Source organism: Chenopodium quinoa, unplaced genomic scaffold, assembly GCF_001683475.1.
Source record: "Chenopodium quinoa cultivar QQ74 unplaced genomic scaffold, ASM168347v1, whole genome shotgun sequence".
Taxonomy (NCBI): domain Eukaryota; kingdom Viridiplantae; phylum Streptophyta; class Magnoliopsida; order Caryophyllales; family Amaranthaceae; genus Chenopodium; species Chenopodium quinoa.
Window position 1 is genome coordinate 4,821,542 of NW_018743292.1, and position 24,956 is coordinate 4,846,497.

Here is a 24,956-nt window from a genome sequence, read left to right on the forward strand (position 1 = left end):
ATAAAAGTTATTTATGCTTCATTGATAAAAGTTACCCAAAAAAGTGTAAAAATTACCCTAAATTCAACAAAAGTTACCCCAATGTACAGTAATATTAATGTACATCGGATGTATACATTGAACAAATTTTTTTTATCTAGTGACATTTCTGTAAATAAGTTAACAACTTTTATTAAATGTGGGTCCCATAAATGTTGATTTATTTACGAAAATGACATACTGACTTGTATATTTTGTTGATTTATTTACATAAATGTCACTAACTAAACGCTTTTTGCTTATCATCAAGTTAAAGTGGGGCTCCCTCCGATTATCGAGATCCTTTTCAATTTTTTTCAAACAAAATTACAAAATACAGAGTATTAGGAAGGCCTCCTTACGAGGGGTATTCCTTATGTATCAGTCAAAAGAATGGAAAACAGACTAGATTTATTACAAACATCATCATATTATCAGACTCTAAATGACCCACATTAGCAATCTAATCCGCTGCGCGATTTATCTCTCGATAGATATGTTGGATACTCCAACTTTGAAACTGAGTGAGAAGAGAATGAGTGCCTTTGGTAACATGCTCGATCTGCCAAGGGACTATCCAAATACCTTTTATAGCGTTAATGACTAGCAAATTATCACCTTCAATTTAATGTTTTAAATGCCACAATGAAGAGCTAGTTGTACTCCTTTATAAACAGTTATATTGCATATCCAACTGTTAAAGTGTTAATAGACTGTATAATCTCAAGTATGTGTACCTTAAACACTAGGATAAAATAACATCGTAAATAAGGTTACGAGAGCAAATCATGTCCTAGCTACTATGAAATACTACCTCTTATTACTTCCAAACGTGGTGCACAATGCTTTAACGACTCCCTCTTTATTTCATTTTGAATGGGAGCGTCTTTTGCATATTGGATTTGGGTTTCACGACACGAGTGCTGAGACCTGAGTGCATGTTTATAATATAATCTCATGCCGTGTCATTTTGGATTTTAGCTATCTAATCTATCCCTTTTTTCCTTTTAATCTCTATGATATGGCCATTGTCTGCTCTTTTTCCCTTGCTTTATCAAGTGTCCTTTGCCAGATATATGCCTCCTCTTGAGTAACCCAATAGCTCTCGTCGATGACCATTCTAGGACTACCGCATAGGACTTTCAATCAGATTTACTCATTTACACCTCTTCAGAGTCAGAAAGAGTATAGACAATTGTGAATTCACAAGCAATAAATCGAGTTCCAATTTCAATTACTAGTAACTGAATTCCAACCCCATAACAAAAACAAATGTTGAAATTCATTGACTCATAGCATCTACAACATTTTGATGATTTATCATATCGTCAACTCTTGAGCCATATCAGCAAGATCAGAAGTCCCTATGAACTTGGAAATGAAGTGAAATTGTCGGTTTAGTTGTCACTTTTTGTTATCATAAGCTACTATGTTCTGGGGTTCGCATTCAGGACTGAAAAGGCGGACCATAAGAGCTGTGCTTGAGCTAACAGAAACAGATCCACAGGCTGCCCATCTGAGACTTCTAGGAATCGTAACTCTTGGTCCTGACAGCCATGAATAAACCAAATGAATGAACAGAAAGAAACAAACAGGTCATAGGAAATTTCTGGGAATTTGCTTAGGTACAAAAAAGACAATACAGGATTGTGCTAAACATCAGGACAACATTGCTTTATCTTACAAGAGTAATAAAGTAATAATCAAATAGCCATATTTCCTCAACCTAAAGACAATATCATTTGTTTTAAAATTATGAACTTGCCTAAAGATACCTTTAAGGATCACATAATCTTGGCTTGTGTTGCCCTATTCATTCTGAGTTCAGATTTCAGAGAATAGTGATCTGACTGGGGGCATTTGTTCCTTTCTGAAAGGTCGCCCACTACGGCCACTAGTCACTGGTTATTGATTTTTTTTAAAACCAAGAGGCAAAACAATGTCTCCAAGAGTTTTCACATAAACACAGTCAGACATTTAGTGAGGTTGCTTGGCTTGAAGGCTTAACGCATAATTTTGTAGATTGAACTTCCTATACCTATTGATTTGTTCTATAACAATTCACATTGCTGACAACTACATATCTTATAAATGAACAAGCATGTCAAGGTTGACTGACACTAAGATAGAGACGGCATCCAAGTCTATCAACACTCCTTGTGAATTCTACACTGCAACTAGCCGACTTCATGACCAAATCCTTGGGAGCTGACCAACATCAATTTCTGTCTTTCAAGCTAGATCTTGTATCATCACCTCCCCAATCGTAGCTCGAGGGGATGGTAACAAGATTGTATATGGCTGACATTATACTACTTAGCTAGCTTAGTCTCAGTTGTCTAAAAGGTATTTGTTTGCTGATATGTACAGTTTGTTACAAGTTAGTCATTGTCATAGTAGTTTCTCTTCGTATATATTTGATGTAATGCAGATTTTCCTAGTATCTCTTTGTATATCAGTGATGCAATGCTATCAGATTCAACAGAATGCAATACACGCAATTTGAGCCAGCGATTATTCCTTGACATTCTAAATTGGGGCATGACAGAAAAATGATAAACAAGTTCAAAAGGGCATGTCCTATTCCGCAAATCAATAAGCATATATGACGTACGCGGTAGTTATACAACTTATACTTAAGACTTAAAGGAAGCTTAACAAGACAGTTGAACGGAAAACAAACGTACCATAGTGTAGTCTACACAAAACCCAGAAACCTAATGCTCCACCAACTGTAAAAATACCAGCTGTCTGTCTCATTAACCTTGAACATGGCTTTGCATCTGAACGCATCAGCTCACCATCAGACCAACCAAGTGCTCGTCTCAACGCCATCAATAATCAATTCTTTCAATCCCTACTCGTCAATTGATTTGTTCACCTCAAAATTTTGTCTTTTGAGGTTCCTGGTACATAATACATTTCCCCATCAAAAAATGTACACTTTAAGATTGCTAAAACTAAAACAATCAAACATCATACTTATCTAATCACCAACCACTAATTGAGGTCGACTACATGAATTTCCTACTAAAATCTATGTTTTGTAACCTAATATTGCCTTAATTATACGACTTTATTGAAATTAACAGAAGTAATTGCCACTCTATTCATATTACCAAATTTCAGTTTTCACTGGGGAATTTCATCGAACACCTGTCGTGCATCCTACAAATCCCCACCTTTCAATAATACAGAGTCCACATAGTTAACAACTTCATTACCAATGCTAGATTCATTTCCTTCATCCTAAAATCAAAATTGTTCATTCAAAACTCAAATAATCAGTAAATCAAAATTCAATTTTATGCTATACTTAGTACAATAATTTATCAGATTCTCAATCAAAGAGTATGCCCACTGTAATTGCAAGTCGTAGAAAAGGAAATATGAAGAGCATTTACTTAAAAAGAACAATTTGATTAATAGGATAAAGAAGAAAAGACATGATCTCAACAAAAATTGAAATTAGAAGAAGCTCTACCTCCAAAAACTGTTGCAGTGTAGAACTGGACAGAGAGTGTGGAGAGTGGAAATTTAATGGGAAGCAGCCAAGAACGTACGAGGAGCCAGCAGCCAGTTATGATAAACAAAAAAAATAATTTATTTACGAAAAAAAGTCCATAAACAAAAATCATTTATCTAGTGTCAAATTGTAAATAAACTAACAAAATATTTCATTTTGACCCTATTCATTTTAGCTTAAAATAATAATATTCAGTAAAAATAAATTCAGATCAGCAAAAATAATTTCAGTTCAGTAAAAATCAGTAACTTTAAAGAAGAAATATAAAAGAGAATCAGTAAAATTAATTTCAGTTCAGCAAAAATAATTTCAATTCGGTAAAATTGATTTCAGTTCAGTAAAAAATAATTTAAGTTCAGCAAAAATAATTTCAGCTCGGTAAAAATAATTTCAATTCAGCAAAAATAAGGTGAAGAAAATGGAGCCTTAGTAGAGTATTTTTGTACTAGTAAATAAATTAATATAGGTGGAGGTCACATTTAAGAAAAACTAGTGTATGACATGGGCGTTGCTCCGGGTGTTATTTTCAGTATTTTATTACTGTATTATTATTGTTAAAGAGCTTGAAAGAATTGTTTTTCTCTTATTGTCAGTAAATAATAATAATACAATGACAGCAAAATAGTTTTGAATAGTTTTTGCTTTTATCTCTAATTTGTATTTATATATTTATGTGCATAAATTGAAGTTTCTAGCTTAGATTACAATAAGTGAGGTCTAGTGTTCAAATCTCTTTATATACATTTTTAGTTAACCATGACATGAAACAAAGATATGATGACGATGTGGCGTTATGCTAAGGGTACACATGACATATTGAATGACGATGTGGCATTATCCTAGTGTGCAAGAATGAGATACACGTGACACATTGACATTTTTAGAAACGTTTTTTAATATATAGAAATATAGATATAGATTGTTGATTTTTTTTTTTTTACGAAAAAGTAATATTCCTTCACTCCCTCCTAGAATAATTGACACGTTTGACATTTTTATATTTTTCATTGATATTAAATTATATATCTTAGGCTAAACTAGTGCATTTGGTAAGTGTGTTAAGTTTGACTATGTCAATAATTCTCAGACAAAGGAGAGTAATGATTTTATAAATAGCACTTGGTTTTTTTCACCTTATTTTTGCAGACTTAAAAATTTGAGAAGAAAAAAATGTTTATGTCAATACATAGTAGTGCAATCCCTTCTTAAATACCTTATTATAAAGTGATATTGTGTAGTACTGTAATAAAAATTTAAGAACAATGACACAGGTTTAGAGGTAGAGTTAGGTCCCTTTTCACTTCACCTTATATATATATATATTTTTTTAATGGAATAGGGAGGGGTGATTTCATTAAATACTAATAGCCATTTGGCACTTACAATCATCCCTTATGAGATCTAAATTCTCAATACAAGAATTAAACACCCCTAAATTAATGGCATCGCTTTTGAACTGCTCCTGGATAATTTTAGATGTCTTTGCATCGTTCTTGACGGAGCTCCATTGATTTATAGTCGTAAAAGTGAAAAAACTTGATTGGTCTTCAAGATCTGTAAATTTGCAAGACGAATCTTTTAAATTTGCACCCCTATGCCAACAGACCGGCATTTCCACAAATTTGCAAGACGAATCATTCAAATTTGTATCCCTGCACACACGAAAAACATACAAACAAACAATACTAAACATCCCACCATTAGGGAACTGACTAAACCCTACATAGAGGGACTGATTATAATCACCATACTGTTGGTGATCTTTATTGGCTAAGAACATTAAATTAAAGAAGAATTTGGGGCTTACCATCGATAAAAATCGATGGCAGCTCCTAAGTTTAACTATGGTGGCTAGATTTGAAGAGAGAAAACTGTTAGGGTTTTTTCTAAATTTTTGTGATTTCACTTCACCTTATATTTGTTGAACTGGAATTATTTTTACTGAAAAAAAATTATTTTTATTGAACTTAAATTATTTAATATTGAACTGAAATCAATATTACTGAACTGAAATTATTTTTGTTGATTTTCTATTATATTTCTTTTTTAAAGTTACTGATTTTTACTAAACTATACTTATCTATTAACTAATACTAAAACAAAACGTTGGTGGCATCATCCCTTCTTCAAATTGTACATATGTCACTCTGATATAAATTTTTTTCCCGCCAATTTGCTATGATGATATCATTATATATATAATTTTTTTTTTACCTTTGTTTTTTTTATATATTAAACCTTTCATATACTTTATCCTTTGTCCCTACCGAGTCCTTTTTTTTACAGGTATATTAATATTTTAATGTTCAAAGTGTTCATTATGAATTTTTTTTTATTTTTTTTTATTATTATTTTTTGTATATTTTATAAGTAATATGCTTACAGAAGAAATAACCTACCATGTATACAAAAAAAATTACAGATTGAAAACTTTCTTTCTCCATATTATAAATTTTTTTACAATGTATTTTGTTTAAAACCGTGCATCACACGAGAACTAAACTAGTTTTTACTGAACTAAAATTATTTTTACATAATTTTTAAAAGTGAAGTGAACAAGACCTTATTAGTTAATTACAAAAAAAAAAAAAAAAAAAAAAATTATTTATTTAGCCTATGTTTACTTCACATTATTTTTGCTTAACTAAATAAAAAAAACACTTTTATGGGACAAAATATCTTGCAATCTTTTCTATTGAATTATGAATAACCCACCAAAAAATAAAAAGAGCAAATTAAGAAAGGCAAAGCAAAACTAGAAAGTAGGAATAAAGAAAGTTCCACGTAGTTTCCTCTGGTTCGTAAATTCGTTCGTTATTAATGGGACCCGTTGACACTGTCCCTCGTGAATCTCATGGATTATCTTCCTTAGTTTTGTTACTACTCCTATTATTTGTTGTTTCAATTTCTATGTGGATAGTACTCATTTTCCTTTTAGTTTGTTTATTTTAAATATTCAATTTTAGAATAAAAATAACTTTAATTTTGAAAAGTATTTCATAATAATATAAAAAGAAAAAAAATATTCATTTTGGATTTGTCTCAATGTATAGTTTTATAGCAACTGCTATATTTATTTCTTATTTTTTATAAGGCTTAGTTGATTTATTTTTCTAATATATGAACTAAAAATGTGTTAAAGAAAAATCAACTGATAAACAATAGAGTATATAATAATTAATACGGAGTAAAATGGAGTTTAAAAGCAAACATTATCAACTAAGGGTTTATTTGAAATCGTTTTTTGTTTTCAATTTTCTCTTTCTCTTTTATTTATTTATTTATAACAAAAAACCAAAAAAGGAAACAAGAAAAAGATATTTTCACTTTTTGTTGTTAGTTTCAAAATTATCACGATTTTAATAATTTTGACTAATTTTTGATTCATATCATATGGTTTTGAAAAAAAAAAAAACACAACGACGCCAAACGAACCCTAATATTTTATAAATTTGAACATAATTTTTAAATATTTATATTTTTGTAAATGCATATCATTCATCAAAGATAAAAATGTGCTTAAATAGAGTAAAAATACGGGGAAATAAGAGTAGTATTTTCATTAAGAGTACTCCATAATATCATTATTGGCATTAATATTAATTATTTATCTTTAGATTGAAGAGTAATAGATAAGATATCTCACAAGAATCTTTATTATTTATTAAAATTATTAAAGAACTCACATGAACATTTGACTAATACGTCTAATAGAATAATATTCTAATACAATGAAGAAAGTGGCATTATCATTTGATCACTTAAAGTCGTACCAATATTGAGTACTAGCTCTATTAATTCACTAAACTATTGTTTTAAGATAATTTAGTAGAATTATCCACATAGTTTGTTAAGAAAAAAAAAACTCAAATGATTACTGTCACATTGTACAGTGGAGTAATATAATCTTAAAAATTTTGGATTCTATTATCATCACAACAATCGAACGAATAGAAATAGATAAGGTGTCAAAAAGACAAAATTACCACAAGAAATATAAAAAGGCGAAATTTCGGAGGTGGGACCCAGATATAGTAGTAGAGTTATCTCTGCTCTTTTTAAGACAGAAGAAGAAGAAAGACAAAAGGGGATATCATTTCTCTTCTTCCTTCTTTGATTCTTTCCCATTTTCCTGGATTTTTTACACAAGTTTGGAGAGCTTGTTGCAACCTGATTAGCTGAGGAAGGTATTATACCTTTTTTTACCCTTTCATATATTCTTGTTCATTTATTTTAATTTTTTTTAAAAGTATATTTGATCGTGTTTAAATGAATTATAGTTCGCAATTATTGATGAAGATCATGAGGTTTAACTTTATTACTCGATTATTAGCTTTTCATGGCTTTTTCACATGATAATTATTTGTTCCCTTTTATTGGGTTTGTGTGTAATTATGCAGAAATTCATAAAGCTTGCATCTTTCAATATTATTACAAGTTTTTTTGGGGGGTGATTTTCATGTATGTGAGATTAATCAATATCGAATATTATTAACTTAAAACTTTATAGGGGTTAAGTTCATTTGAAATATGATAAGTAATTTCTCAGAATTTTCCTTCTTAAATTTGGTTAGGTAAATGGTGTAATATTACTGTTGTGATTCTTGTGAATAGGTAAATGGTTGGAAATTGTTCCATATCATTGACTAATTCATATACAGTTAGGGATTTTTTAGAAAGAATGTTTATTTGGTTTTGGAATTTGGATTAACACTCAACCTCAAAGGGCATGTAAGATTGAAGACTGAAACTTTGAGTTCTATGGAGTTGGAACTTTGAACATATTACTGTGAATGGTCAATTCCATGACCTCTTCCTCTTTTTACTACTTGGACTTGTAAACTGTAGTGTGTAACTTGCTCTGGTTGCGAGAGGGTTGCATAGCCACGTGGTGTAGCTAGGGAATTGATCAGGAAAGGTTCTGAAAAGGGCAAAGATTTAAATGATTGTGATGAATTCTGAAGGTTTTAGTGAGTATGATGAATTAGTTGTACTGATTTCTTGATGGCTTGGGGTTTTTACTTGTTTCATTGGTGGGCTGATGGATACGAGGTTTCGAAAAATTGCTGGTAATGCCAATTTCCACTTCTGTGTGTTTCTTTCTGTCATCTAATTTTCCGTTGAGGTTGATTAACATAAGAATCAAAGCCCAAACATTTGATTGTCCAAAGCATACACTCCATATTATACATTTGTCTGTTGCGCTCATTTATATTCAGAAATTTGCTATGGTTTGTTCTAATCTGAATGCTAAAACCTTTTTTTTACCCGGGTTTCTAGGAGTTTACTCCAACAATGGGTCTCAAGAAGCTACTAGTAGCTCTCTGTTGTTTGGCTTTCATAAGCCCTTACCTTTTTCCGTCCACTGAAGCCTTGATGAGAATGGCTTTAAAGAGGCGTGCTCTTGATCGTGATACTCTAAATGCAATGAGAATTGGAAGGAAGTTGGAATTGGATCGAGAAGCTAGGAATCCACTTCAATCCCGTTATGGCAGTCCAGATCCTGACACTGTGTATTTGAAGGATTACTTGGGTGCTCAATACTACGGAGAGATTAGTATTGGCACACCTCCACAAAAATTTTCTGTGATATTTGATACAGGAAGTTCTAACCTTTGGGTTCCATCATCGAAGTGCTTGTTCTCTGTAAGTATTGAAGACTAGTAATACTACTGCAAGTCTACTACTACTATTTATACACTTCTGAACTATGACTTGTCACTATAATCATGCAGATTCCTTGCTATTTCCATTCCAAGTACAGTGCTAGGAAGTCAAGGACATACACTGCCATTGGTATTACTGATGTTTCATAGTGTCCAACTTTGTCTAATTCAGTACATAAATCATTTGCCTGACAGAAAATTTATTATAGGTAAATCTTGCCATATTAAGTATGGTTCGGGTTCTATCTCTGGTTTCTTCAGTCAGGATGATGTACAAGTTGGAGACCAAGTTGTTAAGGATCAGATTTTCATAGAAGCAACTAGAGAAGGAAGTATCTCCTTTCTACTTGCAAAATTTGATGGCATATTTGGGCTTGGGTTTCAAGAAATTTCAGTTGGAAACGCTACTCCTGTATGGTAAGCTGTAAGCCAACCTCTATTAAACTACAGACTAATGTTAGTGACACTAAGCTCCCATGTCTTAAATTGGATTAGCCAAAAATAGCTTTCCTTTCTCGTTCTTCTGGTGGGTTACTAGATGTCCTGATTACAAAATTCGATGTAGGTATAATATGGTGGAACAAGAACTCGTAAAAGACCCAGTTTTCTCATTCTGGCTCAATAGAGACACAACAGCAGAAATTGGCGGGGAATTAGTCTTTGGAGGAGTTGATGAGAAACATTACAAGGGAAAGCATACTTATGTGCCATTAACTGAGAAAGGTTACTGGCAGGTAAGAGAGAAAATAACTGAGATTCATTATATATTTCTTTTAATGATGACTTATGCCATGTATACTTGACTGTTTTTAATACGTGCACTTCCATTTCTTCATTTCAGTTTGATATGGGAGATTTCTTGATTGGAAACTACTCAACAGGTAAGTTCAAATGATGCTATGATCCATATGGTTTTTACATATCTAGAGGGTTAAAAGGAAATTTTGGGATAAAAAAAATTTCTTCCTAGTATTATTTCTCTTAAATGTTCTACAGAAATTTTGCAACCACTGAACCACATACTTGGAAAACCTTTCGTTAGTCTTTTAACATCGTGGTAAATTCTATTGTTGATTTCTTCAGGTTTCTGTGATGGGGGTTGTGCTGCTATTGTAGACTCAGGAACATCACTACTTGCAGGACCAACGGTAAGCCTGTTTGTTTCTTTACTTTTTCTTAAGTCCGGACCCATTCTCATATATCTTCTTCCTGCTTTTTCACTCTCCATCATCTCCATACAAAAAGTAGATAACTTGAATACTGGACTGGGAGGGAGTAACCTTTATGAATGTCTTGGTTAAACTTCTTATTGTTATTGCTTTCCTTCCCCTACTTAATCGAAATCTCCTTCAGACACTTTTATTGCTGCAATTGTTTTGCTGGATCATTTTCCCTCACGAGTCTATTTATTTCAGCATGTTGTTACTGAAATCAACCATGCGATTGGGGCTGAAGGTGTTATAAGCAACGAATGCAAAGACATTGTAGCTCAGTATGGAGATATGATTTGGGATCTTTTGGTGGCAGGGGTTTGTTTACTGTTTCCCTTTTATTTACCTTGGTTTGGACAATTACGTAATTCTGTCTTAACTTGAAAAACATTCCTAATTGGAGTATTGGTTGTGCAGGTAGATCCAAATAAAGTATGCTCTCAGCTTAACTTGTGCACCATGCAGAACAGGTTAGACCGTTATAATATCGCAACATATTCATAATTTATTTTGTATCAGCGCCAAACTTAGGATACACAAGACCTAGGATTGAATTCTAACTACATCATTGCCCTTTGTAGCCCCTTGATCACTTTTGATCCCAAGATTAAAATTAATCCTTGGAAAGATTGACCACAATTTCAGGCTCTTTTTTGCCCTTACTGTTTCCCTTTTTCTGATTTACATCCCAAACCAAGAGAAATTTCCATTGAGGACCCTTTCAGATGATTGATACAATTTTATATTGCTTGTCTCTGCAAATTTTCCTTCACAATCTCAGTTTTCTTTTAATGAAGCCTTTTTTAGTAGAAGAATTTAGAACATCAATTTAAGGTAGGGTGGGAATGATCAAAATGAGTCCTCATCATACTGAACCATTTTTATTTCCAGTGCTGGTATTGAATCAGTTGTAGAAAGAGAGAACAAGAAGGATGTCTCAAGTTTAGATCCCTTATTCTGCACTGCATGTCAGATGACTGTGGTTTGGATTCGGAACCAATTGAGAGAAGAAGTGACCAAGGAGTCTGTACTCAACTATGTGAACAAGGTAATGTGTTCTTGACATACCGCTTGCTGAAGTATTAATCTGCCTCACTATCCATTATTAACTTTTTACAAGACTTTGAACAAAATATATACTTGTGCAGCTTTGCAATAGCCTACCAAGTCCAAACCAAGAATCAGTTATCGACTGCGACAGCATCCCCCTCTTGCCAAATGTGACGTTCACAATTGCTAATAAAGCTTTCAACCTAACCCCTGAACAGGTTTGGTTTTGTTTGTACTTTTATCTTTTAATTTTCTTAAAAGTTTAACACATAAACCCAACTAATGGTGACCTATCAACTTTGTTTACAAAATTAATGGCACTGGAATTTCCTTTAATGTGGGACAACTTGTATATATATATATATGGGGCTCAGCAACAATTGTCTAAAATTTCCCAACCTCAAACAACGGCAATTTGTCTTGTTAATCGGTATTTAATTGAACTAGATAAAGTATTTCATACTGGAGTCGTGAGAGCTTGTAATGAAAATTTAGCATTGATTACTAGGAGAATATGATAAATAAGGTCTTGTTTCGTGTAAATTGGCCAATAGATGTTGGATGCTTGATGTATTTCTCTGATTTTATTAAGAAACACTGACATATGAAGTCCTAAACTCATCACTAACACCATTTTCTGAACTCGCAGTACATCATGAAAACCGGAGAAGGTTTTGCAACTGTCTGTCTTAGCGGATTCATGGCATTTGATGTGGCTCCTCCCAGGGGTCCTCTGTGGTACGCTTTGCTTAGATCATCATACAACTAAGCATGGACTTCCATTGCTTCTTTCTTACAATGATGTGCTTATTCTTTTGCAGGATCCTTGGAGATATTTTCATGGGAGCTTATCACACTGTCTTTGACTACGGTAATCTTCAGTTAGGTTTCGCTGAAGCTGCTTGATTGGCTTATTGAATCCCTGCTTGTCCCATGTTATTATAGTTGTGTAATAGTATTAGTGGTTGTTTAGATGTTGTAAACTAAAAATGGCAGAATACAGCATTTATAGTTATTATGTGCTGCTGGTGTTCTGTACCCTTTTATGTAACATAAATTAATGCAGTTTGATGCAAATTTAGTCTGCTGACACCAATAAATGGCCCCTCTTATCGTAAGTTGCTGCTCATTTTGAGCAAAAAAAAGGTTATATGTTGGTTTCATTCGAGCAGGAGTGCTGATGCACGCCCTTATTATCGCCTTGATGTGTTCTTCGCCTACACATTTCTGAAGGCAAGTCAATTCTAATATGAACTGCATCCTTGGTTTAATGTTCTCAAACATTCAATATTGTTTTGGAAAATTGGCTTAAAATAATATCTATTATCAACGGTGTGTGCAAAATAATACGAACTCAACTATTTGCTATTAGCGGTACTACCTTTTTACTCTATGTGCAAAATAGTACGCTAGTCAGCGAAAAGTATTTCGAGGAATATTTCGTTTTTATATATTATTATTCTATTCTTTTTATTAATTTTATGTTTCTTTCCAATTTAAATATTATGTTAACAATTTCCTACATAATCCAAATTAAAATGCCCCACAATAGTAGATATCAAAATAAACTGCATTTAACTACCCCATTTACTACTATGTGGTAGTAAAAATTACTACAGGTATTTTGAAAATAAAATATTCAAATACATATTGACAATTTAAAAAAAAAAAAGCCTAACAAAGGGGTGGTGTAATGCCCTGTATTTTTGAAACGTATTTTCTAATTAATTAATTAATTAATTATTATTTTCTAAAAAGGGTATTTTTGTAATTATTTTACTATTTGAAATCTAGGAGCCAAAATAATATTTGAATTTTGACGGCAAAAGCATTTTAAAACTCAATTATTATTTTTGGATTTTGGATAAGATTTATTATCCACTTATTTTATTTAAAAACCGGACTATATATACAAATTTCGGATATTTTAATTAAACAAATTATATTTTATTATTTATTTAATTAGGGCCAAATTTCCTAATTAATTAGCTAGGAATTTTCGGATTTTTAGTGAAGAAAATCTGATTTTTTCTTAGTTAATTTAATTGGTGAATAATTGGTAATTTTCTAATTAATTATTTTATACAAAATATATTATTTACACAATCATTTTCATCCTTAAAATCTAGCAAAATAATTTCCTAAATTCTACATAAGGGGTCTGAAAATTTGAGCTATGGACGAAACCTTGTAAATCAGTCCCAAATTTAATCCAATTAAAAAAAAAAAAATGTCTCCGACGACCAACTCTCCAGAACTAGATCTACAGTCAGTCAGCCACCTCTCCGACGACCACCGATCCGCCGATCACCACAACGGTACATTTCGTCTTCCCGCGATCAACCACAAGGCTTCTTCGTTCCACCACCGAAAAGGACGAGAAAGGAGAAACTCTAACACCACCGGCCTTCCTCTTCGTCTTCTTCTTCAACACCAATGGCGAAACGCCCCCGACGCCGCTTCGTGCCTCTTCGCGGCGATAACAAAATGATACCCTAGCAGAAAAAGAGTTTAAATTAGGGTCATATCAACCCCTTAGGGAAATCCTCTTCTTTGCGGAAGCAATTTTAACCACCATAAGTGGTGGTGGCGACGGTGGTCTGTAGTATAGATTTCATGGAGGAAGAAGGTGGGTTGCTGTAATGGAAGAATGAAGAAGGAAGGAAGAAAGGGATGATACTTAGAGCATCCACAATCTATTAAGCTATACTAAAAGCGAATCCTTCCACGACATTTGTCATTACCTTGTGAAAAATTCTCCCGCCTTATAACGGAGGTATGCGAAGGTAGGGTCAAGTGTCTATTTTTTTTTATTTTTTTATTTTGTTGCAAAATCTTTAAGTAAACTATTTATACATCATGTATTTTCTTTCCAGTTTGACAATCATATTTCATATATACCCAAATGAAATATTTCTGAATATCCTTTATATACTTTATATTTTGTAATATTATTGTCAAAAATATTTACAATCGTGCATTGCACGGGATTATAACCTAGTGATAGTATAAAATAACTTGCTTGCAATTTAGAAATAGTTAGAGCTACATGCTCACCATTGTAGAGTTACATGCTCACCATTGTGGAGCTACAAGGTTTTGCTCCACCGAATGCACTTTTATATATTTGTTTTATTTTGATGTATTTGTTTTATGTATTTTTATTTTTTTTTGGTTTATTATTATTAATCCCAATTACAAAAATAAGTAGCTAACCATTGTGAAGATTGTAACTTAGACGTTGTAGCTTATTTTAACTAAGAAAATAATGATATGGCAATTGCTTGCTACAAACGCATGTAGCTAGCCATTATAGATGCTCTTACAAAATTATCCTTAATTAAATAGTTAAATTGACCATTATACCCCCTGATTTACATAGCTTGTCAATCAACCCGATTAAATATTTCCTCCCCCAACGGCCCAAACCCCCCCACCCCAAAAAAAAACAAAAAAAAGCCAAAGCAGATGAAAAAAAAAAAAAAAAAAAAAAAAAAAAAAAAAAAGCAGACGAGAAAGAAAGAGAAAAGTCCCATTGATAATACAAGTTAGATCTTGTGAAGTTGCAGAGTGCTAAAACCTGCACCTAGTACCCTTTTCCCTTCTCTCTCCTTTGACCAAGAAAGATGTTAGAGAAGATTGGATTACCTCCAAAACCCTCATTACGGGGTAACACTTGGGTTCTAGATGCTTCTCATTGTCAATCTTGCTCTTCCCAGTTCACTTTCCTCAATCGCAAGGTTCTTCCCTTTTCATTCGATTATCCTAATTTGTTTTGTTGTTTGAATGTTTTTAAAGAGTTTCTTTGGTGTTTATGTTTGAATTTTTGATGTGGGTATTCCCCAAATTAGAATATTTCTTGTTGATTTTGATGAAATCGGATATGATCCTGTGTAATTTGTTAATTTCAATGATTTTGATGATGATTGATATACCCAGTTTTTAATTTTGTCTTGTTTTGATCATTAAAATCAATTACTTGTATTATCTGTAATTCTGTATTTGTTGTTTTAGGTTATATAGTGTATCAGCTTTGTGGATCATTATTTTGAAGTAGGGTGTTGTATATATATATATTTTTTCCAGCATCATTGTCGAAGATGTGGAGGATTGTTTTGCAATAGTTGCACTCAGAGTCGAATGGTGTTGCGGGGCCAAGGCGATTCCCCGGTTCGTGTTTGTGAAGCTTGTAAGAAACTAGAGGAGTCTGCTCGGTTTGAGCTACGGCATGGACATAAGAATCGAGCTGGGAAAGGTACTAGCTCTCATTTTGCATGCTTATTGCATATGAAACTAGAGTAGGATTGGTATTTTCCTTCGTTTTGATAGTTGTGTTGCTTTGCATTTGTTATTGACATGCCTGTGGCAAGGCTCTCTTATGGAAAAGCCGAGTTTTTATTTTTTCGGGGTTTAGGGGGGAGGGTCGGAAGGTTATATGATAGCATAATTGTCATAGTGACTTTGATTAGGCGCTTTAACATTAGATAATAACATAACATACGATACTAGAATAATCAAATGCCTTGTAGTTCCTGCTGAGTAAGGAGGGGGGTTGGGGGGGGGGGTGGTGGAATACCTGTATTGCTAAGAAGCTGTTTCGGGTCACAACAATGTAGAATTTAGTGGATAGTCTGATGAGATATTGTGTAAACAATGTTACGGCTTAACCTTAGGTATCCTCTATTAGTTAAATGTTTAGCACATATTCAACTGTGAATTGTGACTCAAATTTGAAATTGTTTCATAAAAACGATAATTAGTTGAGTACCATGTTTCTTTAGAGGTTCTTTCTGGCCTTTTCAAACAGGTGCTTAAAGGTGTGTTTTCAGCTAATGTCGATTGCCTGTGAACAGGATCCTCAAAAGTTGCATCAAGGAGTGTCGATGAAGTTATGAATGAGATTTTGATGAATGATGGGAAAGAATCTGCTAATATGGGATCTGGTAAAGAAATTGCTAGCCAAGATGAGGATGTAGATCTGCTTGGTAATGCATCTAATGGCAGTAATAGCGAGATAGATTCTGCTACCCCCGAAGAATTGCGCCAACAAGCTTTGGATGAAAAGAACAATTATAAGACCCTCAAGGGAGAAGGAAAATCTGCTGAAGCTCTTAAAGCCTTTAAAAGGGCAAAGGAACTTGAGCGTCAAGCAGCTTCTTTGGAACTCCAGTTGAGGAAGAACAGGAAAAAGGCTTTGAATTCTAGGAGCTCGTCTGAGACACAGAAAAACCAAGGCACGTCTCCTGAATCAGGTAAAAGAGATAACTCCACTAATGTTAAGGAAAAGGATGATCTCACAGCAGAACTCAAAGAACTTGGATGGTCTGATGTGGATATTCATGGTGCTAGTAAGAACCCTGCCCCAACTAGCTTAGAAGGTGAGCTCTTTAATCTAATCCAGGATTCTGGCGATATGAGTCGCACTAAAGTGTCTTCTGGTTTAGACAAGACTCAAGCTATTGCCCTGAAAAAAAAGGCTCTCATGCTTAAGCGTGAGGGGAAACTTGCTGAAGCCAAGGAAGAACTAAAGAGAGCAAAAATATTAGAGAAGCAACTAGAGGAACAGGAATTCTTGGCTGATGCTGATGAATCTGATGATGAGCTCTCTGCTTTGATGCGTAGTTTGGATAAGGATGAGAAAAAGGATTTTTCTGCTGGTTTTGATATGGATTCTGCATTTGACTTGAGTAATCTCTCAGTCTTCGGTGGTGATGTCAGTATTGATGAGAACTTTGAAGTTACAGACGATGACATACACGATCCAGAAATGGCTGCTGCCTTGCAATCGCTAGGTTGGACTGAGGAGCCTACTCAATTTGATGACATTGTGCCCCCGTCCACTTCTGTTGATAGAAAAGCACTTTCAGACGAGATCCTTAAGTTGAAAAAAGAAGCTGTAAGCCAGAAACGATTAGGGAATATGGCAGAGGCAATGTCACTGCTGAAGAGGGCCAAAGCTCTTGAAAAAGACCTAGAAAAGTTCGATGTTAACACTGACGCACATGATTTGAGCGCCGAAAAAGATCATGAATCAGGTGCATTGCACACTAGAACTTCTAACATAATTCCCAATAACGACAGAAAACCACCGGTGAAGAGTAGATTCTTGATTCAGAAGGAGCTTCTGGCACTGAAAAAGAAGGCTCTTGCTTTAAGAAGGGAAGGGAAACTAGAGGAGGCTGATAATGAACTGAAGAAAGGAAAAGTCCTTGAGCAGCAACTAGAGGAGATGGATAACCCTGCTAGGGTGGACACTCCATTAAATGTTGGCTATGAAGTATCAGAGCCAGTAGTTGAGCCCCTTGATTTATCTTCCTCTCCTGCTCCTGAGGATGAACACAATGATGTGACAGAACAGGATTTGCATGATCCGGCATATCTTTCTCTCCTGAAGAACTTAGGTTGGCAGGATGAAGACAATGCAAGTATGATGCCCTCTGCTGAGGTATCCAATAAAAAGGCCGAGGCTTTGGTGGAAAGTAGAGCTATTGATACAATCGGTAAACGAAGAAAGAGTAAATCTGAGATTCAGAGGGAGCTCTTAGGTTTAAAGAGGAAGGCTCTGGCCCTCAGACGTCAAGGACAGGAGACTGAGGCTGAAGAAATGCTTGAAACTGCAAAAAAATTGGAGGAAGAGTTGGCTGAACTGGAAGCACCAAAAGTAGAGATAGCTAATTTCTCTGAACGCCAGGCTGAGGTTGAAGCCGCAATACAAGGAAATCTGCCTGAAGATTCTGAGCCTATGGATATAGGAACTTACCAAACACCTCTCAAAAGACCAGCTGAAGCCAATGATTCCTCAGATAAACGCCAAGTGGTGCAGGCAGCTATTCATGGAGCTAACCTTTCCCCAAGTGTTTCGCCAGAAAACCCAAAAAGTCCAGTGCAGCAAGAGATTCTTTCTCATAAAAGGAAAGCACTTGCATTGAAAAAAGAGGGGAAAATGGCTGAAGCGAAAGAAGAGCTTAGGAAAGCAAAGCAGTTGGAAAGAAATTTGGAGGATGGCAAACCCCAGAATCCTACTGGTCCTGTACCCATGGAAGTCTCTTCTTCTGTTGTGTCTACTACTAGGGAGGAGCATAGCACATTTACTTCCACCCAACCTGAGGAAAGGGATCCTCCCCGTGTGGCCCCAAAACCAATGTCCAACCATGAGCGTTTTAAATTACAGCGCGAGTGCCTTAATCACAAACGGAATGGTTTGAAGCTACGTAGAGAAGGTAGAACTGAAGAAGCAGATGCTGAACTTGAAATAGCCAAGAAACTTGAAGCCCAGCTTGAGGAAGTTAGTCCTCCTAATCCAACCATTCCCACGTTAAATGACGAAGGACCCGCTGGTGATGCTACTGTTGAGGATCTTTTTGACCCTCAGCTCTTATCGGCCCTTAAAGCAATTGGTCTCCAAGATGATAACGTTGTCTCACAGACCCCAGTAAAGGCAGAGCTGCCCACATCAAGCTCCATTAAGAATGAGAGTTTCAATCAAGAGAGAACTCAGCTGGAAGCCCAAATGAAGGCTGAAAAAGTGAAGGCTCTGAACCTTAAACGCTCTGGTAAGCAAGCTGAGGCACTGGATGCTCTTCGTCGATCCAAACAAATGGAAAAGAAGCTTAATTCACTGCCTTCATAACTTCGCATGTACTCTTGAGGATAAATCGGGATAAATTTTGGCTAATTATACAAGAATATGCCAATTCTGCTTGAATTGGATGATGATTACTGTATAGGATTAAATTATTATTACTGAACCAAGCAATTCTGTGAATATTTTCATGAACTCATAGTCTTGGTATCCTGTGAAGGCTTGTGTTCTCTTGTGTGTATTCTGATAGTTTATATCACTATCATCTGTAAGATTATTCTCTGTGAACCTTTTTCTAGTCTGATGAAAATCTTTCATTTCAGCTCCCCGTTACTAAGAGGCTATCAGTGAAACTTGTTGATGCTGAAATACATATAACCAATTTTCTGTTCCAAGTAGAAGGTTTTTTCGTTTGATTTACCAATTTTTTTGTTCATGTATGGTAGTATCTGCATATTGGTGATCTATCTTATATCCTCATTTAGTGCCGATTTTGTCATAAGCAATGGGGGTTTTCCCTCCACCCTTTTCTACAAGACACTATCCATGGGTGAATGATTATCCTCACACTCGTGATTAGTTCCCCAACTCATCACTCCAATCACTTGTACCATCACAGCACCTTCCAATACAGCTCGATATGTCCATAACTGGGGATTCTAATGCGCGTATGACTAGCCCTTTGAGAAATATTATTATTGTGACCTTTTATGCCCTATGCATGTTTGCATGATATTTTATTATATTTTACGTTATATGACTATAACTATTTGCCCTTTGAAATTATGTTAATGTACCTTTTTTTTTTTTTGTGAACATATGTTCAATAAATGCATATTTTGAAGGGTATAATTGACAGTACAAAAATAATCTTGTATAATTTTATGAGGTAGGGATACTACTCCATGCACCACTCACCACCACCCAATCACAACCTGTTATGGTACTATGGCCACACGGCCCACACTCACATATCTACTATCTCTAATCCTCTACAGTCTTTTTTCCCCATCATTTGCAACACTTTCCTTTTTCCATGTGCTTCGTTATTGCTACAGAAAGTACTTAGCTATTTGGTAAAGACACACTATTGTTTTATTATTACTCTCTCCCACTTACCATTATACTACCTCTGTTTCATATTTTTTTGCAACTTTGGGGTGTTATTTATGAGATATAAAATATTTCAAAGTTGCAAAAAATATAAAACGGAAGTAATATTTTTTTTTCAGCTCTCACACTAAACTTAAAACATCTAATATACCCCCACTAAGTAATTATGCCACAAGGAGTGTGCCTTCCAACTCCCATCAAAGAAAATTTGGGGGAGGGGATTCCTTGAAATCCCCTACTCTCAAATTATTTAGCCCACTAACCCAGGTCACGTTGACTTGTGAGGGGTTTCTATCTGGTAGGCCCTTCATTTTCTTACCTACCAAAAAGTGAGAAATAGTGAAAAAAGTGAGAAATAGTGTAAGTGATTCGAGTTTCACACCTAATTTCAAGGGATTATGAGATCGATTCTTGGGACTCTTATAACATCAAAATATAAATCGGTGGGGGTGGGAGAAGTATGTACCCCTAAGAGAGACAGCCTTATCTCCAACAAATATGAGTGTATGTAATTAGGCCATGCAATATTGCAATGAATACTCCTTGTATTTATTGTTGTAATTTCCCCCATTTGTATCTATACTAATGTTTTTCTGACTATCATATTATTCCATTTCTACGAAATTTCTATGATCTTTTCTTGTTATACTCTATTATTGCAAAATTGTCTCATTCCTTTTTTATTATTTTGCATGAAAGATTTTTTATTTTAATAAATTTATGAAATTTCTATTATAGCCTTCATTAAAAATGGGTATTAGAAATTTCTCCCAAATTTTATGTTTTTGTGCATTAATAAGTTTTTGTTTTCTTCCTATAACAACTTATGGGTTTGTGAAAATCAGTCTCAAAAGAGTTGATCAACAACATGAAACAAGTTTTAATTATATTAAATTTGCTAGAAAATTGGGTACAATTGAAGTGGGAAAACGTGCAGAAATTATATATTTGAAGAATTTCATGAATTCCCAATTTTATGGAGAAATTGGAATTGGCACACCACCTCAAAAATTTGCTGTCATTTTTGATACTGCAATTTCCTATCTTTGGGTTCCATCTTCTAAGTGCAATTCTTCTGTAAGTGCATAGAATTAAACTTGCTTTTAAATATTGTAGATAAAGTGTTTATAACAATTGTACTTTAATTTTAATGTTCGAGTTGGTGATCATTTGGTTTACATATATGAAATGCGGGATTTATTAAAGTCATGAAGAACAAAATAGGGAAAGTAAGTTGCTTACACTATTCCCAAAGGTAGTTGGAGCTTGCTTTCAACAAATTTTGCATGCTGATTTAACAATATCTTAAGGGACGTTTGTGTAATAAAAATGTATAGTGCTTAATGAGGAAATAAGGTGAATAGATATGAGAATTTTTTCCTTGTTTTATTTTCCATAGTTTTTTCTTCACTTTTCACTTACAAAGTGATGAAAAAATTGTGGAAACCAATTATAATTATTTATTTGTAGTAATCTTGCTAAAAAAAAACAAGCATACTATGTATATTTAACTTAAGCTATTAATTCATATGTCAAAAAAAGCTCCTTGAACAATAATTTCATTGTAGGAGGCTTGTCAATTTCATCCAAGATATGATTCAAGCCACTCAAGTACATACACAAAGATAGGTAACACTTTAATTTGCATGCTTCAATTCATTATCGTTAATTCATTGACATACTTCGTATAATTTTAGACCATGAATAATTAATACGAAGTATGTAACTAATATGACATTTTATTCCAGGTTCACCACATGAAATTATTTATGAAACAGAGGCAAAACTCAATGGTTTTCTTAGCCAAGATAATGTTGAAATTGGAGATCTACTTGTCAAAAATCAAGTATATTTCTACTTCTTCAAATTTTGATGCTTTTACCACATTTTTGCTTAGCTTGCCCTAACGACGAGTTTCTAAAATTATGCACGCAGATATTCTTTGAAGTAACAAGTGAAGATGGCCTAACATTGGTACATGCTAAATTTGATGGTGTAGTAGGGCTTGCATTTCCAGATAAATCAGAAGGGAACGCCAATCTTATATGGTAAACAGTACTTTATGATTAACAACTCAAAACTCATGAATTTTTACATGATATTTTTCCTGATCTTATCTTATATGGTAAACATGTTAAGCCATCATCAACATACTATCATGCAGGAATACAATGGCAGAACAAAAACTTCTAAAGAAGAAAGTTTTCTCGATCTGGTTTAACACAGATTCAGAAGCAGAATTCGGAGGAGAAGTAGTTTTCGGAGGAGTTGATCCAAATCATTTCAAAGGAAAACATGTTTATGTTCCTGTGACGCCGAACCAGAATGGTATATGGCAGGTCAGTTAGTAAATAAAAGAAGGAAAATGCAGCTAGCATTAACATGAATAATCCGGATTTCCGGAACATACAGTATTGATGAGTTGAGTTTCTGTTCACCGTGGCTTCAGATTGAAATCGGAGAACTCTTCATTGGTAACCAATCATCTGGTATAGTTCAACGATCATATAATGTCATTCAATTTCAAATTATCTGCAGTGATTTACATTAAGCTAATAATCTGATCATAAACTCATCAACTCTGAATTTCCATTCATATTTCATAGGCTACTGTCAAGACGGGTGTCCTGCTGTTTTAGACTCAGGATCACCATTACTTTCAGGGCCTGCAGTATGTTTTCGCAAACTTCATTCATTTGATATAATGTATTGAACATCTTATGCCCTTGCATATATCTCTTCCATTCGTACTCCCCATTCTAAAACTAGGAATTATTAAACTACTCTTCTGGATTCTCGTAAATTTTCAGGCTATTGTGATTGAGATCAACCACGCAATAGGAGCAAAAGGTGTCAAAAGCAAGGAATGCAAAGAAATAGTCTCCCACAATGGAGAGGCGATTTACAATCTTTTAGCATCAGGGGTCTCTTTCTCCCAACCCTTTTGATCCCTCTAAATTCCTTCTGATCTGAATCACCCAATACATGAAAAGGGTTAGAGAAAGTTTTTAGTTACCTACTAAAACTTCGATTTTTTCTATACTGCAGGTAAATCTTGATGATATATGTTCGCAACTCAGCTTGTGCCTCAACAATGGAGCTCAGCATATGAGGTTAGAAAACCATTTAAAACCCAAATGTCTGAAGTTGACAGCATTATTATGGACTCAGAAACAATGTTTTGATGAACTTGCAAACGAATTGAGTCACTTAGATAAGGACCACAGAGTCGCATGTACAGCTTCATTGTTTTCACTTGGAAAACCCTTACATGAAACCTAACTTATTCCAAAGAGCTGAGGATACAACTTTCACTTCGGAAAATGCATTCACTAATCTTTTCTTCTACTGTTAGATACAATTATACGACAGTTTGGCAAGATATTAGCTGAACCAATACTTTTATAATGTCCAAGCGAACACTGCAGATTTGTTCTACCAAAGAGTTCATACTCAATAACTCAACTGATCTTCAGGAAAAATCTCAAGACAGTTCAAGAAAGAAAAAACAGAAAAGAACTTTCATCAGTTGCCGATGACTTGCTATGCAGTGCCTGTCAGAAAATAGTGAATTGGATTCAGAAGCAGATGAAACAAAGAAAAACAAAGGAAGGAGTACTGAGATACGTTAGAAAGGTCATAATTCTTTTGCAGATCAGATTCCTTTCTTCTTATTTAAACTTCCGAAGTTGCATCCACAATAGGATTAATATTTGATTATCTGGTTTTTACTCCTTGCAGCTATGCTTTAGCTTTCCAGCTCCTCAAGGAGACGTAGAAGTTCCTTGTGACAACATCCCACTCATGCCAAACTTGACACTCACAATTGGAAATAAGCCTTTCACATTCACTCCTCAACAGGTACGATTGGTTCGTTCCTTTTTTTTTTTTTAAAAAAAAAAAAAAAAAAAAAAAAAAAAAAAAAAAAAAAAAAACTTTGGGTTAAGGGGAGAAATTAGAAGCCAATCTTGGAGAACGGATCAAACAATAAACTTAGGCAAAGAATCTAATTTTTACTATGTTAATGTCACCGAGTAAAATTGCAAATTTATCAGATAAAACCTATGTCACCTCCACAGAGTTTAAGCATATACATGACCTCCCTACCCATCCTAGATAGGAGCCTCTTTAGAAGCATTTGATTATGGTATTGATTGGGAGCTAATCATTCTTAAGTTTATTTGTATATAAGCGAACCTAGACCCTTGATGCCTCTTTTTGAATTGTTTCTTATATTTGTGTTTCACCCTCAATTTCAGTACGTTCGTTCAACTAGAAAGCACAATAAAATGACCTGCCGGAGCCAATTTTACGCGGTGGATCTACCATCACTTCCAGGCTCATGGTATGCTTAACTTGCCAGCTACTCGTACAATATACTAGTAAGTTGTTTTATTGGATGTAACAGAATTTTCCTACAGATTTTCTGATTGTTGCCTTTATCACAGGATCTTTGGAAATATATTCATGGGAGTTTACCATTCAGTTTTTGATTTTAGCAAACGACGAGTGGGTTTTGCTGAAGCAGTTTATTAGACTTGTAATCTCTGCAACCGAATTCAAGCGTCTTCATTTCTGCTCAATACTGGCTGTAGCACCTTATATTTTAAAGCATTCGGGAACAGCTTTACAATGCTAGTACTGTAACAACGGCTGGGTAGTTTTTGGATTTGGGCTGTTAAGTTAATAAATGTAAAAAATTACAAAAATTCTGAGGTATTTACTTCGTATTTTCCTACCCTGATAACATGTCATTTTTTGCATCTAAGGCCATATAATTTAGCAAATTT

At 34.3% G+C, this 24,956-nt stretch overlaps 4 protein-coding genes across 8 annotated transcripts; 3 read left to right on the plus strand and 1 right to left on the minus strand.

Annotated features, from left to right (window-relative positions):
- Positions 1 to 1,220: 1,220 nt before the first annotated feature.
- Positions 1,221 to 3,637, minus strand: LOC110736570. Of its 2 annotated transcripts, none has more exons than XM_021916819.1 (3): positions 3,503 to 3,637; positions 2,706 to 2,924; positions 1,221 to 1,565 (listed from the first exon to the last, which is right to left on the minus strand). In XM_021916819.1, the coding sequence occupies exons 2-3, from the start codon at positions 2,851 to 2,853 to the stop codon at positions 1,423 to 1,425; spliced, it is 291 nt and encodes a 96-aa protein (XP_021772511.1). In that variant the 5' UTR covers positions 2,854 to 2,924; positions 3,503 to 3,637; the 3' UTR covers positions 1,221 to 1,422. The 2 variants fall into 2 exon arrangements, with proteins under 2 accessions (XP_021772511.1, XP_021772512.1); XM_021916820.1 differs by lacking the exon at positions 3,503 to 3,637 and adding an exon at positions 3,138 to 3,457.
- A 3,949-nt stretch (positions 3,638 to 7,586) lies between these two features.
- On the plus strand, positions 7,587 to 12,589 carry LOC110736571 (aspartic proteinase-like). The gene is made up of 13 exons (XM_021916821.1): positions 7,587 to 7,731; positions 8,825 to 9,190; positions 9,280 to 9,340; positions 9,420 to 9,627; positions 9,776 to 9,944; positions 10,052 to 10,091; positions 10,294 to 10,358; positions 10,626 to 10,739; positions 10,839 to 10,891; positions 11,313 to 11,469; positions 11,570 to 11,689; positions 12,121 to 12,209; positions 12,293 to 12,589. Exons 2-13 carry the CDS (start codon positions 8,840 to 8,842, stop codon positions 12,375 to 12,377), a joined length of 1,512 nt encoding a protein of 503 aa, XP_021772513.1. The 5' UTR covers positions 7,587 to 7,731; positions 8,825 to 8,839; the 3' UTR covers positions 12,378 to 12,589.
- A 1,882-nt stretch (positions 12,590 to 14,471) lies between these two features.
- LOC110736572 (FK506-binding protein 5-like) lies at positions 14,472 to 19,419 on the plus strand. Of its 2 annotated transcripts, none has more exons than XM_021916822.1 (3): positions 14,472 to 15,211; positions 15,558 to 15,726; positions 16,325 to 19,419. In XM_021916822.1, exons 1-3 carry the CDS (start codon positions 15,098 to 15,100, stop codon positions 19,099 to 19,101), a joined length of 3,060 nt encoding a protein of 1,019 aa, XP_021772514.1. In that variant the 5' UTR covers positions 14,472 to 15,097; the 3' UTR covers positions 19,102 to 19,419. The 2 variants fall into 2 exon arrangements, with proteins under 2 accessions (XP_021772514.1, XP_021772515.1); XM_021916823.1 differs by having other exon boundaries at positions 15,120 to 15,211; positions 15,486 to 15,726.
- A 1,357-nt stretch (positions 19,420 to 20,776) lies between these two features.
- Positions 20,777 to 24,904, plus strand: LOC110736574 (aspartic proteinase-like). Of its 3 annotated transcripts, none has more exons than XM_021916824.1 (13): positions 20,777 to 21,243; positions 21,735 to 21,795; positions 21,915 to 22,012; positions 22,102 to 22,214; positions 22,331 to 22,505; positions 22,616 to 22,655; positions 22,773 to 22,837; positions 22,977 to 23,090; positions 23,215 to 23,279; positions 23,583 to 23,802; positions 23,908 to 24,027; positions 24,426 to 24,511; positions 24,615 to 24,904. In XM_021916824.1, the coding sequence occupies exons 1-13, from the start codon at positions 20,917 to 20,919 to the stop codon at positions 24,700 to 24,702; spliced, it is 1,572 nt and encodes a 523-aa protein (XP_021772516.1). In that variant the 5' UTR covers positions 20,777 to 20,916; the 3' UTR covers positions 24,703 to 24,904. The 3 variants fall into 3 exon arrangements, with proteins under 3 accessions (XP_021772516.1, XP_021772517.1, XP_021772518.1); XM_021916825.1 differs by having other exon boundaries at positions 23,595 to 23,802; XM_021916826.1 differs by having other exon boundaries at positions 20,780 to 21,243; positions 23,643 to 23,802.
- The last annotated feature ends 52 nt before the right edge of the window (positions 24,905 to 24,956 follow it).